We start from the raw sequence: 19,959 nt of genomic DNA, 5'->3' as shown, positions 1-19,959 counted from the left end.
ATGGAAAACCTGTGGACGCTCCACCAACTGCCAACAGCGGTCACGGCCAAAGTGGTGGCCCTAAAAACCACGACAAAATACTCACAATGGGCCCTGAAAGAGGATGGCACGGTGGCGGCTGGGGCCTCCTACTGTAATACAGTGGTGGCCCTCTGTGATGGGCACCATTTGTGCAAATTTATCCTATTTCAAAATTTAGCCACCGATGTCTCCGTTGGAGGGACGTTCCGATTTATTAATTTTGGCCGGGGAAAAGAAAAAGGGGTCCTCCTCTCCCGGCACAACACTGCTATTTATGTGGCTGGGGCGATCGAGGTGACACCAGATTTGGAGGTGAGGGGCACAGCTCTGCTGTATCCTCCAAGCATTGCCAGAGAGTTGAAGGACATCCGCCATGAGGAGGGTGTCCTTTTCACAACAGACGGCATTGTCTCTGCTGTAAGATCAATCTCTCTCATTCCGCTCCCTCTCTTTCATGAAGTAGTGATGTTTAATCTGTCTTTCTTTTTTAGATCCGCCCCATGAGGATGGTGATCTCGCGTGGGTCGATGGTCCCCTTAGGCATCATTTATTTAAAAAAAGTAAACTGATTGTTCTCTCTCTCTCTGTCACACTATCTGTGTGTGTGTGTGTGTGTGTGTGTGCGTGCGTGTGCATGCATGTGTGTGCGTATGTGTGCATGTGCGTATCTAAATATAGATACATCACACACACACTCACATTTCACCTGAGTAAGGTGCCTTAGGGCATCAAGGCCTGATCCCTTCCAAGCTTTTGATAGCTCACTCTAATCTCACCCGTGAGAGTTTGCTGACGATCATGTATATTAGAGGAGGGAGACGTCTAAACCTGCAAGACACTGGTTTTGTAGGACAGAAATATGACACCAGTTTCTTGAGTATTTCTCTAGCTTTATTGCCTTAGTAATTGTGGCCTAGATCTACATTTCTACAGCTAGTACTAATTTGATATTTTCATTATAGGATCAAATGCAAATAAAGGTGGTCAGGTGGCGAGAGACCAACATTTTTAATCTCGCAGTTGGACAGCGGGTGTCTCTATCCCACCTGAAAACCTCATGTTCCGGTGGCCTGGAGCTCCACTCCACGGAAAATACCGAGATAAAGGTACCGAAAGCAAGCAGTTTTTTCCCATGTGTATAAACAAAAGTATTCTAAATTGAATCAATACTGTTTTTTACTTGGGATGCCCTGCTATCAGTGGCTCATCATCACTAAGGTTGAAGTCAGATTCACGCTTTAGGAGTTTTCTCAAAATCTGGATCACCAACCTTATAAAATTTTGTCTCAGATACAGCTCTATCATGAAGACATACAATTTCACTTGCTTCCTTGACTGTATAAAATCATTGTGGTTGTGATTATGGTCATGAAATTAATCAAATTGTTTTAGGTTTTCTATCTATCTATCTATCTATCTATCTATCTATCTATCTATCTATCTATCTATCTATCTATCTATCTATCTATCTATCTATCTATCTATCTATCTATCTATCTATCTATCTATCTATCTATCTATCTATCTATCTATCTATCTATCTATCTATCTATCTATCTGCCCATCCATCCGCCCATCCATCCATCCATCCATCCATCCATCCATCCATCCATCCATCCATCCATCCATCCATCCATCCATCCATCCATCTATTCTCATGGTGTTTTAAACACAATAAATTGTCATGAATTTTCTTTACGCAGGAACTGGCAGAAGAGGTGTTTCGCGTGATAGCCTACAAAATAAAAAGCGAACACGTGGAGCTCGTCGACGCTACCAACGCCATCAAAAAGGTTCCACTGATAACGTGGAAGGAAAGATTCCCCGAAGGCCCTAATCTTACCCCAGAGGGGTTTTTGTGGTAATTTTGTTTTTTTTTTTTGTTCTATTGTTTGTATTTCTTGTTGTTTGTTGTTCTGTTTAAAATGTTGTATTATTAAAGTTTAAAGTTAAATGCACACAATAGTCATTGTTTATTTTTTTTATTAAATTGAATTAATTCAGGTTGGCTTGGTGGCGCACTGGGTAGCACGTCCGCCTCATAGTCAGGAGGGTGTGGGTTCGATTTCACCTCCGGCCCTCCCTGTGTGGACTTTACATGTTCTCCCCGGGCCCGCGTGGGTTTTCTCCAGCTACTCCGGTTTCCTCCTACATCCCAAAAACCTGCTTGGTAGGCCGATTGAAGACACCAAAATGTCCCTAGGTGTGAGTGCGAATGGTTGTTTGTCTCCGTGTGCCCTGCGATCGGCTGGCAATCGGTTCAGGGTGTCCCCCTCCTACTGCCCGATGACGAGTGGGATAGGCTCCAGCACTCCCATGACCCCCGTGGGGACTAAGCGGTTCAGAAAATGGATGGATGAATTAATTTATTCTAAATTATGAAAATATATTTCACCACTTAGTTATATTTAGTTGTCCGTGTATAAATTGTGTGTTGAGTCATTATAATAAATGTATTAGTTGTATCAATTCAATAGATGCTTTCCTTTTTTTTCTCCCCATATTTTTCCAACTATTTTTTAAAATTATGATAAATTATTATTGACAATTGCTACACCAAAATACAACTTACATATTTAGTTTTCCTTTCATGGTCTGGCTTGATAACCACATAAGCTAGAACAAACCCAGGAAAAAAGTAACTAGGTTTTTACTAAACATTGCTAAATGTGCACTATATTGGCACTATATTCCGTCCGCGTATTTAAGTGACCTAGTTTTGTTATATTTCTATTGCAAATACTATCTTGATTCTGACACTTAGTGGCTGTATAAAATTATTACAAGCAAAGTCTTCCGTGGAGTTAAGGCACCCGTTTTATTAAATTACCGTATTTATTCCAATTATCACCCATTATTGTCCGATTGCCAAGGGGCACTGAAAAGGGCGATAATATGTATATTTTCCTTATGTAGTATCTCACTGGTGTTCTTAACACGAGGACAGCGGCTGTTTTGAGCTACCTCTAACAGCGGGGTGCGTCAATTGACGCCGCCATCGATGCGACACGCTACCGTCGCACATCACGTGTTGTACACGTCATATTAACGCGACCGTCTTGTTCGAGCCCATGCACCGAGAACGTAATTGTGTGAGGATATTGTTGCGGAGTGACGAGTGTAATTGTATCATAGTTTATGGAGAAAAACAATTTAAAAGGGACGTTCAACGCGCTGTCAAATCAGTCATATTTAAACTTGCGCAATGACGTTGGCATGTGGTCGCGGAGGAAAACGTAAGTTTGGGGGGGGAATTTTTTAGCAGCATGGGCGATAATTAGAGGTATCAATGTTTTATTTATGCCATCGCTAACACACACAGGGTGGTTATTAGAATTTGGGCGATAATTAGAATAATTACGGTATTGCAAATACAATTGCAAAGAAACAATTGGTTGAGGAGCAGTTTTATAGCAGATTTTTGTTGTTGTATTGCGATACCGTATTGCTAACGCTAATCTGTTGATTGTGTCGCGAGAGAGAGAGAGAGCGAGAGAGAGTGTCTCAGTAAAGATATCTGTCACACTCATTTCACCTGAGTAAGGTCCCTTAGGGCATCATGTTGCCTTAGTAATTGAAGCCTAGATTTGCATTTCAACAACTAGTACTAATTTGACATTTTCATTACAGGATCAAAGATAAATTAAGGTCCTCACATGGCGCGAAACCAACTTTTTCCATGTCAAACTTGGACAGCGGCTGTCCATGACACACATGACAACATCATCTTCTAGTGGCGTGGAGCTCCACTCCACAGAAAATACTGTAATAAAGGTACCTAAAGCAAGCAGTTTATATGTGTATAAACCAGTGCTTCTCAATTATTTTCTGTTACGCCCCCCCCCCCAGCAAGAAGAAAACTATTCACGCCCCCCCTCCCCACCGTGACTATCCTAACTTGTCTTGTAAGTCGTAAAATGTTGCACTGTCGCAAACGTGACAGAAGTAACAATGAGAGCGCCACTGCCCCCTGCTGTAGTAAACGCGCAATTACACTTTATTCTAGTACTGCCAAAAAAAAAGCCTGTTCCCCAGGCGCGCCCCACTATTTGAGAAGCACTGGTATAAACAAAGGTGTTCTCAATTGAATCAATACTGTTATTTACTTGGGATGCACTGCTATCAGTGGCTCATCATCATTAAGGTTGAAGTCAGATTCATGCTTTAGGAGTTTTCTCAAAATCTGGATCACCAACTTTGTAGGATATTGTCTCAGATACAGCTGTCTGTCTGTCTGTCTATCTGTCTGTCTGTTTATATATCTATATCTAACCAACCTACTTACCTACCTACCTACCTACCCAACTCCATCCATCCATCCATCCATCCATCCATCCATCCATCCATCATGTTTTCTCGTGGTGTTTCAAACATAATAAATTGTCATGAAATTTCTTTGCGCAGGAACTGGAAGAAGAGCCCTTTCGCTTTGTGGCCTTTAAAATCAAAGGTGAACAGGTGGAGCTTGTGGACGCCACCAATGCCACCAGAATGGTTCCATTAGAGGAGTGGAACCAAAAATTCCCCGATGGCCCTAATCTTCCCCTAGAGGGGTTTTTGTGGTCATTTTTTTTTTTGTTCTGTTGTTTGTATTTTGTGTTACTTGTTTGTTCTGTTTAAAATGTTCTACTATTAAAGTTTAAAGTTAAATGCACAAAATAATAATTGTTTATTTTATTCATTTTTATTACATTATGATAATATATTTCACCACTTCATCAACATCTGCCCCCTATAGAGACCACCCTCTTCGACTTGCAACCAGAGATGCTGGCGTGGCTCCACGACACCAAGTTGGAACACTGACGTTACACGTGAGAGACACAGAGAGAGAGAGAGAGAGAGGCAAGTCGCCGATTTAGGTGACCCAGTTTATTATTTTGTTTATAGCAAATACAGTTGCAAATATATTGTTTCAATGTGTAGTTAATGGTATTAATGTATAGTATATGATTTTAATCTATTTTAATCTATAGTAATGGTATTTTACCCATGCCTTATTTTGGGATATTTGTAACTTCTGCTGTCTTTATCTTAGTATTCTGGAATACTATGGTTTATTTCGAAAATGTTTCTCAGATGTCGCATGTTTTCCCATTCTAGATTGATAGATAGAATTTACGGTAGCGTTCTTTGGCCTGCTGTCCAAAGAACATAGAAAACAATACGGAATGCGATCATCTCATGTGCGGTGGCACCACAAAGTAGATTGCAGAAGTTAACTCAGCAGCATGGACGCGTTCCAGGCAGTTACTGCGACCGCAAGGGGGTAAGTATTACTAAAAAAAGCACACAAGTTTCAAACTTGCCGAGTGGACAGTGAATCAGAAAATAGATTTGTCAAAAAGTGTGAGGAAAATATGCACTGTCTGCCGACTCACATTTTCCATAGTCCATGTGGAACTGACTCACCTTAAGCAACACGGTGGACACGAACGAAAAAACGCACAACTAAGCAAGGGGGAACCTGGACAGATCCATCAGGCAACGACAAAGATGGTATGTAAATATTTTTTTAAACCCTCTCAAGGTTAATATGAGAATGTACAATGGATGTGTATCGTATAGAAAAAGCTATTATACATTTTGGGTGTAATAAACGACCAGGTAAATGGATAGATAATACATAAAAACCATTCGTTTGCATACATTGATAAATGAAAGATCAACATTATGTGCCACTTGCCTCCCCAGAACTTTTGGTTTATAGGAAGGTTTGTTTTCTATTTAGAGGAAGAAACGCATGCGCCCAAGTGCAATATGTATTTTTGCCAGTAGAGGACGCTGAAAATAAATATGTTGCATAGCGGATGAGCTGTCTTAATCATTTCTGTCTGTAACAATTGCACACACAGCCTTACATTTGTAACAAGTTTCAAGAGATGTGCATATTTTTTCATTGGACATGCAATGTAATTCTGTCAACTTTTAAATAAACTGTTATTTTACTTTTAATGTGGATAGAGGATTTATTTTTGGTGTTTTTGATTTTACTGCAGATTATCCAGACATCCCCAACGTCAAAGCAGCAGTATCTTTGGCCTCAGCATCCTTATTTTCCACTGGGCTTTGTGGACAGGAATGTCTTTTTCGAAATGTTCCATCCAACTTTAAACTGTTCATCTCATGCCTAATAACTGTCGCTCAGCACTGACACCTGGTGGACGTTATGTTGTCATGCAAATGTTGTTATGCCTAATAAGAACAGATTCAGATTTGATTCTTAGTAGTTATCTTGCTGACTGTTTCTTGTTGACTAATACTTCTTGCGTATGTACTGTTTTTACTCGCTTATTGGTTTTCTTGCTTACTGCTTTTTCTAAAATGTACATATTCACCTGCAGTTTCTAAATGTTTTTAACCTATTTGTATTGTCCCAACATCAACAGGTTCAGCTCAATCCCACTTCATGTCTACATCATTCAGTGTCATTTAACAGCGTTTTTCCTTTCTAACTTATTCATTTTGCCACCAATTCAACCCGTTTCAACATTTAGCTCATGCATCTTATGCCTAACTATTCCACAACTTCTCACTTACCAATAATTCGAAATTCTCTAAAACTTCGTTTTTCTACTCTAAATTCTACAATTTTCAACCGATTCTACCTATTCCAACTTTCAACTGTTCATCTTTTGCCTACCTATTCCACAACTTCCCACTTACCAACAATTCCAAATTTAAAATTCAACCAAATTCTCCAAAATTTCGTTTTTCTACTCTAACTTCTACATTTTTCTACCGATTCAACCCATTCCAACTTTCAACTGTTTATCTTTTGCCTACCTATTCCACAACTTCCCACTTACAAAATATTCCAAACTTTCAATTTTGAAATTCACCACAAATTCTCCAAATATTCTACATTTCTCAAGTAATTCAACACGTTTCAACATCGTTCGGCAGCATTCCCCAAAAAAGTTATTCATACATTTCGCCTTCACACGCAATTTCTCCAGAAATTGCAAAATTCTAGTTATTATTGTGTGAAGGCGAAGGCCTTCACACATATGTTATTCTACACCATTCTCTATTATTGTGTGAAGGCGAAGGCCTTCACACATATGTTATTCTACACCATTCTCTATTATTATTATTATTGTGTGAAGGCGAAGGCCTTCACACATATGTTATTCTACACCATTCTCTATTATTATTGTGTGAAGGCGAAGGCCTTCACACTTATGTTATTCTACTCCATTAACTTTATTATTATTATATTTTATTCTCCTCACTTTTTTGACACGTTTCATCTTCCACATAATTCATCCGATTCACTCCATTCCACTTTTCACGTATTCCAAATATTCACGCGACGAGCGCTTGTATTTTTCTCGTTCCGAAAATTTACCGATTCCGCAAAATTCCCAAAATTCCGACAAATTTTTCCCCATTCATTCTTAATGGCACATTCGACATTTCACATTTACGTCGTTCCAATTTGAAATTCACATCATTCAACACATTCTAATCGCATTCGGAAGGATTCTCGACATTCCCAAAATTCCCAAATTCAAAAATTTCACGTTTTCACGTTAAAAATTCCGACAAATTTTCGCAAAACTTCGTTTTTCACCTCTAACTTCTACATTTTTCAACCGATTCAACCCATTCCAACTTTCAACTGTTCATCTTTTGCCTACCTATTCCACAACTTCCCACTTACCACAAACTTCACATCTTTTATTTTGAAATTCAACCAAAATTCTCTAAAATTTCGTTTTTCTACTCTAATTTCCACATTTTTCAACCGATTCAACCCATTCCAACTTTCAAGTGTTCATCTTTTGCCTACCTATTCCACAACTTCCCACTTACCAAAAATTCCACATTTTCAAATTTGAAATTCAACCAAAATTCTCTAAAATTTTGTTTTTCTACTCTAATTTCTACATTTTTCGACCGATTCAACCCATTCCAAATGTATTCACCTTATGCTTCCCACATTCACTCCCATTCACCCCCACTTCCACTACGCTTACACATTCAACCCTTGACCCCCAATTCCAGTGTGGCGGCCATCTTGGATTGACCCTAAAGTGCCCCCAATGAACCCAAAATGAACCGGAAGTGCCCCAAATCAAACCGGAAGTGACCCCAAATACACTGGAATTGACCTCAGGTAAACCGGAAGTGACCCCAGATCAAACCGGAAGTGACCCCAAATGTATCAGAAGTGACCTTTTTAGACCGGAAATGACCCCTAATAAACCGGAAGGGACCTCAGACGAACCGGAAGTGACCCAAATTAAACCGGAAGTGACCCAAATAAACCGGAAGTGACCCAAATCAAACCGGAAGTGACCCCTAATAGACCGGAAGTGACCTCAGGTAAACCGGAAGTGACCCCAAATGAACCGGAAGTGACTTTTTTAACCGGAAGTGACCCCAAATAAACCGGAAGTGACCTCAGCTAAACCGGAAGTGACCTATATTAAACCGGAAGTGTCACAAATAAACCGGAAGTGACCCAAATTAGACCGGAAATGACCCGAATCAAGCCGGAAGTGACCTTATTTCAACACTGAGTGGCCCAAATAGCTACATTTGCGCTAACTTTTTCGTTTTTTGTCTGATTTAACCCGTTTCAACATTTTTACCCCAAAAGTGAACCTCCTGAGGCCTTTTTTTTTTTTGTTTTGTTCCAAATTTAGAAAGATTTTGGCGCAATTGCTTTTTTTTATTTTCCCATTCATTCTCTATGGGGATTCAACATTTGCTCTAATTTCTACATTTTTTAACTGATTCAACCCGTTCCAACTTTCAACTGTACATCTTTTGCCTACCTATTCCACAACTTCCCACTTACCAAAAATTCCAAATTCGAAATTCAACCAAATTCTCCAAAATTTCGTTTTTCTACTCTAATTTCTACATTTTTCAACCGATTCAACCCATTCCAACTTTCAACTGTTCATCTTTTGCCTACCTATTCCACAACTTCCCACTTACCAAATATTCCAAACTTTCAATTTTGAAATTCACCACAAATTCTCCAAATATTCTACATTTCTCAAGTAATTCAACACGTTTCAACATCGTTCGGCAGCATTCCCCGAAAAAGTTATTCATACATTTCGCCTTCACACGCAATTTCTCCAGAAATTGCAAAATTCTAGTTATTATTCTCTTTTATTCTCCACACTTTTTTGACACGTTTCATCTTCCACATAATTCATCCGATTCACTCCATTCCACTTTTCACGTATTCCAAATATTCACGCGACGAGCGCTTGTATTTTTCTCGTTCCGAAAATTTTCCGATTCCGCAAAATTCCCAAAATTCCGACAAATTTTTCCCCATTCATTCTTAATGGCACATTCGACATTTCACATTTACGTCGTTCCAATTTGAAATTCACATCATTCAGCACATTCTAATCACATTCGGAAGGATTCTCGACATTCCCAAAATTCCCAAATTCGAAAATTTCACGTTTTCACGTTAAAAATTCCGACAAATTTTCACAAAATTTCGTTTTTCACCTCTAACTTCTACATTTTTCAACCGATTCAACTCGTTCCAACTTTCAACTGTTCATCTTTTGCCTACCTATTCCACAACGTCCCACTTACCAAAAACTTCACATCTTTTATTTTGAAATTCAACCAAAATTCTCTAAAATTTCGTTTTTCTACTCTAATTTCTACATTTTTCAACCGATTCAACCCATTCCAACTTTCAACTGTTCATTATTTTTCTACTGATTCCACAACTTCCCACTTACCAAAAGCTTCACATCTTTTATTTTGAAATTCACACCCAATTCCTTTTCCCTTCTCATTTCTACATTTTTCAACCGATTCAACCCATTCCAACTTTCAACTGTTCATCATTTTTCTACCTATTCCACAACTTCCCACTTACCAAAAACTTCACATCTTTTATTTTGAAATTCACACCCAATTTCCTTTTCCCTTCTCATTTCTACATTTTTCAACCGATTCAACCCATTCCAACTTTCAACTGTTCACTATTTTTCTACCGATTCCACAACTTCCCACTTACCAAAAGCTTCACGTCTTTTATTTTGAAATTCACACCCAATTCCTTTTCCCTTCTCATTTCTACATTTTTCAACCGATTCAACCCATTCCAACTTTCAACTGTTCATCATTTTTCTACCTATTCCACAACTTCCCACTTACCAAAAACTTCACATCTTTTATTTTGAAATTCACACCCAATTTCCTTTCCCCTTCTCATTTCTACATTTTTCAACCGATTCAACCCATTCCAACTTTCAACTGTTCATTATTTTTCTACCGATTCCACAACTTCCCACTTACCAAAAGCTTCACGTCTTTTATTTTGAAATTCACACCCAATTCCTTTTCCCTTCTCATTTCTACATTTTTCAACCGATTCAACCCATTCCAACTTTCAACTGTTCATCATTTTTCTACCTATTCCACAACTTCCCACTTACCAAAAACTTCACATCTTTTATTTTGAAATTCACACCCAATTTCCTTTTCCCTTCTCATTTCTACATTTTTCAACCGATTCAACCCATTCCAACTTTCAACTGTTCATCATTTTTCTACCTATTCCACAACTTCCCACTTACCAAAAACTTCACATCTTTTATTTTGAAATTCAACCAAAATTCTCTCAAATTCCGTTTTTGTACTCTAATTTCTACATTTTTCAACCGATTCAACCCATTCCAACTTTCAACTGTTCATCATTTTTCTACCTATTCCACAACTTCCCAAATACTTCACATCTTTTATTTTGAAATTCACACCCAATTCCCTTTTCCCTTCTCATTTCTACATTTTTCAACCGATTCAACCCATTCCAACTTTCAACTGTTCATCATTTTTCTACCTATTCCACAACTTCCCACTTACCAAAAACTTCACATCTTTTATTTTGAAATTCACACTCAATTCCCTTTTCCCTTCTCCTTTCTACATTTTTCAACCGATTCAACCCATTCCAACTTTCAACTGTTCATCATTTTTCTACCTATTCCACAACTTCCCACTTACCAAAAACTTCACATCTTTTATTTTGAAATTCACACCCAATTCCCTTTTCCCTTCTCATTTCTACATTTTTCAACCGATTCAACCCATTCCAACTTTCAACTGTTCATCATTTTTCGACCTATTCCACAACTTCCCAAAACCTTCACATCTTTTATTTTGAAATTCACACCCAATTCCTTTTTCCCTTCTCATTTCTACATTTTTCAACCGATTCAACCCATTCCAACTTTCAACTGTTCATCATTTTTCAACCTATTCCACAACTTCCCACTTACCAAAAACTTCACATCTTTTATTTTGAAATTCGCCACAAATTCTCCAAATATTCTACATTTCTCAAGTAATTCAACACGTTTCAACATCGTTCGGCAGCATTCCCCGAAAAAGTTATTCATACATTTCGCCTTCACACGCAATTTCTCCAGAAATTGCAAAATTCTAGTTATTATTATTATTCTCTACGTTTCTCCACACTTTTTTGACACGTTTCATCTTCCACATAATTCATCCGATTCACTCCATTCCACTTTTCACGTATTCCAAATATTCACGCGACGAGCGCTTGTATTTTGCTCGTTCCGAAAATTTTCCGATTCCGCAAAATTCCCAAAATTCCGACAAATTTTTCCCCATTCATTCTTAATGGCACATTCGACATTTCACATTTACGTCGTTCCAATTTGAAATTCACATCATTCAGCACATTCTAATCACATTCGGAAGGATTCTCGACATTCCCAAAATTCCCAAATTCGAAAATTTCACGTTTTCACGTTAAAAATTCCGACAAATTTTCACAAAATTTCGTTTTTCACCTCTAACTTCTACATTTTTCAACCGATTCAACTCGTTCCAACTTTCAACTGTTCATCTTTTGCCTACCTATTCCACAACGTCCCACTTACCAAAAACTTCACATCTTTTATTTTGAAATTCAACCAAAATTCTCTAAAATTTCGTTTTTCTACTCTAATTTCTACATTTTTCAACCGATTCAACCCATTCCAACTTTCAACTGTTCATTATTTTTCTACTGATTCCACAACTTCCCACTTACCAAAAGCTTCACATCTTTTATTTTGAAATTCACACCCAATTCCTTTTCCCTTCTCATTTCTACATTTTTCAACCGATTCAACCCATTCCAACTTTCAACTGTTCATCATTTTTCTACCTATTCCACAACTTCCCACTTACCAAAAACTTCACATCTTTTATTTTGAAATTCACACCCAATTCTCCAATATTTCCGTTTCTCCTTCTCATTTCTACATTTTTCAACCGATTCAACCCATTCCAACTTTCAACTGTTCATCATTTTTCTACCTATTCCACAACTTCCCACTTACCAAAAACTTCACATCTTTTATTTTGAAATTCACACCCAATTCCTTTTTCCCTTCTCATTTCTACATTTTTCAACAGATTCAACCCATTCCAAATTTATTCACTTAATTCACCTTATTCTTCCCACATTCACTCCCATTCACCCCCACTTCCACTATGCTTACACAATTCAACCCTTGACCCCCAATTCCAGTGTGGCGGCCATCTTGGATGACCCTGAAGTGCCACCAATGAACCCAGAATGAACCGGAAGTGGCCCAAATCAAACCGAAAGTGACCCCAAATAGACCGGAAGTGACCTCAGGTAAACCGGAAGTGACCCCAAATCAAACCGGAAGTGACCCCAAATGTACCGGAAGTGACCTTTTTAGACCGGAAATGACCCCTAATAAACCGGAAGTGACCTCAGACGAACCGGAAGTGACCCAAATTAAACCGGAAGTGACCCCAAATAGACCGGAAGTGACCTCAGGTAAACCGGAAGTGACCCCAAATCAAACCGGAAGTGACCCCAAATGTACCGGAAGTGACCTTTTTAGACCGGAAATGACCCCTTATAAACCGGAAGTGACCTCAGACGAACCGGAAGTGACCCAAATTAAACCGGAAGTGACCCAAATCAAACCGGAAGTGACCCCAAATAGACCGGAAGTGACCTCTGGTAAACCGGAAGTGACCCCAAATCAAACCGGAAGTGACCCAAAATGAACCGGAAGTGACCTTTTTAGACCGGAAATGACCCCAAATAAACCGGAAGTGACCTCAGCTAAACCGGAAGTGACCTGTTTTAAACCGGAAGTGACCCAAATAAACCGGAAGTGACCCAAATTAGACCGGAAATGACCCGAATCAAGCCGGAAGTGACCTTATTTCAACACTAAGTGCCCCAAATAGCTACATTTGCGCTTACGTCTTCGTTTTTTGTCCGATATAACCCGTTTCAACATTTTTACCCCAAAAGTGAACCTCCTGAGGCCGTTTTTTTTGGTTTTGTTCCAAATCTAGAAAGATTTTGGCGCAATTGCTTTTTTTTATTTTCCCATTCATTCTCTATGGGGATTCAACATTTGCTCTAACTTCTACATTTTTTAACTGATTCAACCCGTTCCAACTTTCAACTGTTCATCTTTTGCCTACCTATTCCACAACTTCCCACTTACCAACAATTCCAAATTTAAAATTCAACCAAATTCTCCAAAATTTCGTTTTTCTACTCTAACTTCTAAATTTTTCTACCGATTCAACCCATTCCAACTTTCAACTGTTCATCTTTTGCCTACCTATTCCACAACTTCCCACTTACCAAATATTCCAAACTTTCAATTTTGAAATTCACCACAAATTCTCCAAATATTCTACATTTCTCAAGTAATTCAACACGTTTCAACATCGTTCGGCAGCATTCCCCGAAAAAGTTATTCATACATTTCGCCTTCACACGCAATTTCTCCAGAAATTGCAAAATTCTAGTTATTCTTCTATTTTATTCTCCACACTTTTTCGACACGTTTCATCTTCCACACAATTCATCCGATTCACTCCATTCCACTTTTCACGTATTCCAAATATTCACGCGATGAGCGCTTGTATTTTTCTCGTTCCGAAAATTTTCCGTTTCCGCAAAATTCCCCAAATTCCGACAAATTTTTCCCCATTCATTCTTAATGGCACATTCGACATTTCACATTTACGTCGTTCCAATTTGAAATTCACATCATTCAGCACATTCTAATCACATTCGGAAGGATTCTCGACATTCCCAAAATTCCCAAATTCGAAAATTTCACGTTTTCACGTTAAAAATTCCGACAAATTTTCACAAAATTTCGTTTTTCACCTCTAACTTCTACATTTTTCAACCGATTCAACTCGTTCCAACTTTCAACTGTTCATCTTTTGCCTACCTATTCCACAACGTCCCACTTACCAAAAACTTCACATCTTTTATTTTGAAATTCAACCAAAATTCTCTAAAATTTCCTTTTTCTACTCTAATTTCTACATTTTTCAACCGATTCAACCCATTCCAACTTTCAACTGTTCATTATTTTTCTACCGATTCCACAACTTCCCACTTACCAAAAGCTTCACATCTTTTATTTTGAAATTCACACCCAATTCCTTTTCCCTTCTCATTTCTACATTTTTCAACCGATTCAACCCATTCCAACTTTCAACTGTTCATTATTTTTCTACCTATTCCACAACTTCCCACTTACCAAAAACTTCACATCTTTTATTTTGAAATTCACAACCAATTTCCTTTTCCCTTCTCATTTCTACATTTTTCAACCGATTCAACCCATTCCAACTTTCAACTGTTCATCATTTTTCTACCTATTCCACAACTTCCCACTTACCAAAAACTTCACATCTTTTATTTTGAAATTCAACCAAAATTCTCTCAAATTCCGTTTTTGTACTCTAATTTCTACATTTTTCAACCGATTCAACCCATTCCAACTTTCAACTGTTCATCATTTTTCTACCTATTCCACAACTTCCCAAATACTTCACATCTTTTATTTTGAAATTCACACCCAATTCCTTTTTCCCTTCTCATTTCTACATTTTTCAACCGATTCAACCCATTCCAACTTTCAACTGTTCATTATTTTTCTACCTATTCCACAACTTCCCACTTACCAAAAACTTCACATCTTTTATTTTGAAATTCACACCCAATTCCCTTTTCCCTTCTCATTTCTACATTTTTCAACCGATTCAACCCATTCCAACTTTCAACTGTTCATCATTTTTCTACCTATTCCACAACTTCCCACTTACCAAAAACTTCACATCTTTTATTTTGAAATTCACACTCAATTCCCTTTTCCCTTCTCATTTCTACATTTTTCAACCGATTCAACCCATTCCAACTTTCAACTGTTCATCATTTTTCTACCTATTCCACAACTTCCCACTTACCAAAAACTTCACATCTTTTATTTTGAAATTCACACCCAATTCCCTTTTCCCTTCTCATTTCTACATTTTTCAACCGATTCAACCCATTCCAACTTTCAACTGTTCATCATTTTTCTACCTATTCCACAACTTCCCACTTACCAAAAACTTCACATCTTTTATTTTGAAATTCACACCCAATTCCCTTTTCCCTTCTCATTTCTACATTTTTCAACCGATTCAACCCATTCCAACTTTCAACTGTTCATCATTTTTCTACCTATTCCACAACTTCCCACTTACCAAAAACTTCACATCTTTTATTTTGAAATTCACACCCAATTCCCTTTTCCCTTCTCATTTCTACATTTTTCAACCGATTCAACCCATTCCAACTTTCAACTGTTCATCATTTTTCTACCTATTCCACAACTTCCCACTTACCAAAAACTTCACATCTTTTATTTTGAAATTCACACCCAATTCCCTTTTCCCTTCTCATTTCTACATTTTTCAACCGATTCAACCCATTCCAACTTTCAACTGTTCATCATTTTTCGACCTATTCCACAACTTCCCACTTACCAAAAACTTCACATCTTTTATTTTGAAATTCGCCACAAATTCTCCAAATATTCTACATTTCTCAAGTAATTCAACACGTTTCAACATCGTTCGGCAGCATTCCCCGAAGAAGTTATTCATACATTTCGCCTTCACACGCAATTTCTCCAGAAATTGCAAAATTCTAGTTGTGTGAAGGCGAAGGCCTTCACACATTGATATTGTACTTTATTATTAAACAACTTATTCCTCCCACTTTTTTGACATCTAACTACTCCCACATGCTTCAACCGATTCACCTCGTTCAACCTTTCACACGTTCCAAAAATTCATGGCACGCTTGCCAGTATTTTTCGCGTTCATAACATTTACCGTTTTTAAGTAATTAGCAAATTTGTGCCTTTTATTTCCCCATTCATTCTTAATGGCAATGTCAACCCGAGCCAGTTTCCTGTAGTGGGTTCGATTCCCACATTGGGCGTCATTAATTATTTTACTATTTATTCTTCCCGCTTATCATTTTCAACGCTTATCATTTGTAACTAACATTCGCATTCAACATTCATTACATTAAGCAATTTCCACCACTTTGATTACGTATTCGCATGCAACAAACACATTCATTACATTAACCAATTTCAACCAGTATGTAGACAGGGACACAATTAGCTCGTGGGAAACACAAGTGATTCCAGTACACGAGCATCTTTCCCGAGTGGTATCAAAACCCGCGTCAGTTCGATTCCCACGTTGGGCGTCATTATTTATTTTACTCTTTATCCTTCCCGGTTATCATTTTCAACGGTTATCATTTGTAACTTTTGTCATTCGCATTCAACATTCATTACATTAAGCAATTTCCACCACTTTGATTACGCATTCGCACTCAACAAACACATTCATTACATTAACCAGATTCAACCAGCATGAAGGAAGAAGCCTCATTAGCTCAGTCGGAAACACAATGGCAATGTCAACCCGAGCCAGTGTCCTGTAGTGGGTTCGATTCCCACATTGGGCATCATAAATTATTTTACCCTTCATTCTTCCCCTTATCATTTTCAACGCTTATCATTTGTACCATTTTTGTAACATTTGTAACATTTCATTTTTAACGCTTATCATTTGTACCTTTTTGTAACATGTATTTGTAACATTTTCCCATTTATTTCACAATTATTTCTTGCCCTTTTCATTCTTCCCGCTCATCATTTTTAACGCTTGACGTTTGTAAATTAACATCTGCCTTCGCCTTCACACGCAATTTCTTCCGAAATTGCAATTCTAGTTGTGTGAAGGCGAAGGCCTTCACACATTGATATTGTACTTTATTATTAAACAACTTATTCCTCCCACTTTTTTGACATCTAACTACTCCCACATGCTTCAACCGATTCACCTCGTTCAACCTTTCACACGTTCCAAAAATTCATGGCACGCTTGCCAGTATTTTTCGCGTTCATAACATTTACCGTTTTTAAGTAATTAGCAAATTTGTGCCTTTTATTTCCCCATTCATTCTTAATGGCAATGTCAACCCGAGCCAGTTTCCTGTAGTGGGTTCGATTCCCACATTGGGCGTCATTAATTATTTTACTCTTTATTCTTCCCGCTTATCATTTTCAACGCTTATCATTTGTAACTAACATTCGCATTCAACATTCATTACATTAAGCAATTTCCACCACTTTGATTACGTATTCGCATTCAACAAACACATTCATTACATTAACCAATTGCAACCACGACATAGTAAGGGACTCAATTAGCTCGTGGGAAACACATGTGATTACAGTACACGAGCATCATTCCCGAGTGGTATCAAAACCCGCGTCAGTTCGATTCCCACATTGGGCGTCATTATTGTGTGAAGGCGAAGGCCTTCACACATATGTTATTCTACTCCATTCACTTTATTATTATTATTATTATTGTGTGAAGGCGAAGGCCTTCACACATATGTTATTCTACTCCATTCACTTTATTATTATTATTATATTTTATTCTCCTCACTTTTTTGTCCCGTTTCATCGTCCACATAATTCATCCGATTCACTCCATTCCACTTTTCACGTATTCCAAATATTCAGGAAAGGGTGGCTTCCATTTTTCTCATTCCGAATATTTTCCGATTCCGCAAAATTCCCCAAATTCCGACAAATTTTTCCCCATTCATTCTTAATGGCACATTCGACATTTCACATTTACGTCGTTCCAATTTGAAATTCACATCATTCAGCACATTCTAATCACATTCGGAAGGATTCTCGACATTCCCAAAATTCCCAAATTCGAAAATTTCACGTTTTCACGTTAAAAATTCCGACACATTTTCACAAAATTTCGTTTTTCACCTCTAACTTCTACATTTTTCAACCGATTCAACTCGTTCCAACTTTCAACTGTTCATCTTTTGCCTACCTATTCCACAACGTCCCACTTACCAAAAACTTCACATCTTTTATTTTGAAATTCAACCAAAATTCTCTAAAATTTCGTTTTTCTACTCTAATTTCTACATTTTTCAACCCATTCAACCCATTCCAACTTTCAACTGTTCATTATTTTTCTACCGATTCCACAACTTCCCACTTACCAAAAGCTTCACATCTTTTATTTTGAAATTCACACCCAATTCCTTTTCCCTTCTCATTTCTACATTTTTCAACCGATTCAATCCATTCCAACTTTCAACTGTTCATCATTTTTCTACCTATTCCACAACTTCCCACTTACCAAAAACTTCACATCTTTTATTTTGAAATTCACACCCAATTTCCTTTTCCCTTCTCATTTCTACATTTTTCAACCGATTCAACCCATTCCAACTTTCAACTGTTCATCATTTTTCTACCTATTCCACAACTTCCCACTTACCAAAAACTTCACATCTTTTATTTTGAAATTCAACCAAAATTCTCTCAAATTCCGGTTTTGTACTCTAATTTCTACATTTTTCAACCGATTCAACCCATTCCAACTTTCAACTGTTCATCATTTTTCTACCTATTCCACAACTTCCCAAAAACTTCACATCTTTTATTTTGAAATTCACACCCAATTCCTTTTTCCCTTCTCATTTCTACATTTTTCAACCGATTCAACCCTTTCCAACTTTCAACTGTTCATCATTGTGTGAAGGCGAAGGCCTTCACACATATGTTATTCTACACCATTCTCTATTATTGTGTGAAGGCGAAGGCCTTCACACATATGTTATTCTACACCATTCTCTATTATTGTGTGAAGGCGAAGGCCTTCACACATATGTTATTCTACACCATTCTCTATTATTATTATTATTATTATTCTCTTTTATTCTCCACACTTTTTTGTCCACTTTCATCTTCCACATAATTCATCCGATTCACTCCATTCCACTTTCCACGTATTCCAAATATTCACGCGATGAGCGCTTCCATTTTTCTCGTTCCGAAAATTTTCCGATTCCGCAAAATTCCCAAAATTCCGACAAATTTTTCCCCATCCATTCTTAATGACACATTCGACATTTCACAAAATTTCGTTTTTCACCTCTAACTTCTACATTTTTCAACCGATTCAACCCATTCCAACTTTCAACTGTTCATCTTTTGCCTACCTATTCCACAACTTCCCATTTACCAAAAATTCCAAATTTTCAAATTTGAAATTCAACCAAAATTCTCTCAAATTCCGTTATTCCACTCTAATTTCTACATTTTTCAACCGATTCAACCCATTCCAACTTTCAACTGTTCATCTTTTGCCTACCTATTCCACAACTTCCCACTTACCAAAAATTCCAAATTCTCAAATTTGAAATTCAACCAAAATTCTCTAAAATTTCGTTTTTCTACTCTAATTTCTACATTTTTCGACCGATTCAACCCATTCCAAATGCATTCACCATATGCTTCCCACATTCACTCCCATTCACCCCCACTTCCACTACGCTTACACATTCAACCCTTGACCCCCAATTCCAGTGTGGTGGCCATCTTGGATTGACCCTCAAGTGCCCCCAATGAACCCAAAATGAACCGGAAGTGCCCCAAATCAAACCGAAAGTGACCCCAAATAGACCGGAAGTGACCTCAGGTAAACCGGAAGTGACCCCAAATGTACCGGAAGTGACCTTTT

At 37.8% G+C, this 19,959-nt stretch overlaps 1 protein-coding gene and 1 long non-coding RNA gene across 5 annotated transcripts; both read left to right on the top strand.

The window, feature by feature from the left end:
* On the top strand, nt 1-1,886 carry LOC133155391 (uncharacterized). Its single transcript, XM_061280671.1, has 4 exons — nt 1-438; nt 513-581; nt 984-1,127; nt 1,725-1,886. The coding sequence occupies exons 1-4, from the start codon at nt 1-3 to the stop codon at nt 1,884-1,886; spliced, it is 813 nt and encodes a 270-aa protein (XP_061136655.1).
* A 1,180-nt stretch (nt 1,887-3,066) lies between these two features.
* On the top strand, nt 3,067-6,677 carry LOC133156226 (uncharacterized). 4 transcript variants are annotated; one of them, XR_009714811.1, is made up of 5 exons: nt 3,067-3,257; nt 3,652-3,795; nt 4,426-4,471; nt 4,760-5,520; nt 6,021-6,677. It is a non-coding gene; the product is annotated as an uncharacterized LOC133156226 (long non-coding RNA). The 4 variants fall into 4 exon arrangements; XR_009714810.1 differs by lacking the exon at nt 6,021-6,677 and having other exon boundaries at nt 4,760-5,989; XR_009714812.1 differs by lacking the exons at nt 4,426-4,471; nt 6,021-6,677 and having other exon boundaries at nt 4,760-5,988.
* Nucleotides 6,678-19,959: the final 13,282 nt, after the last annotated feature.

The sequence above is a fragment of the Syngnathus typhle genome, linkage group LG6, assembly GCF_033458585.1.
Source record: "Syngnathus typhle isolate RoL2023-S1 ecotype Sweden linkage group LG6, RoL_Styp_1.0, whole genome shotgun sequence".
Lineage (NCBI taxonomy): Eukaryota > Metazoa > Chordata > Actinopteri > Syngnathiformes > Syngnathidae > Syngnathus > Syngnathus typhle.
Note: the sequence above shows the minus strand (reverse complement) of the source record. Positions and strands in the feature narration are given on the sequence as shown.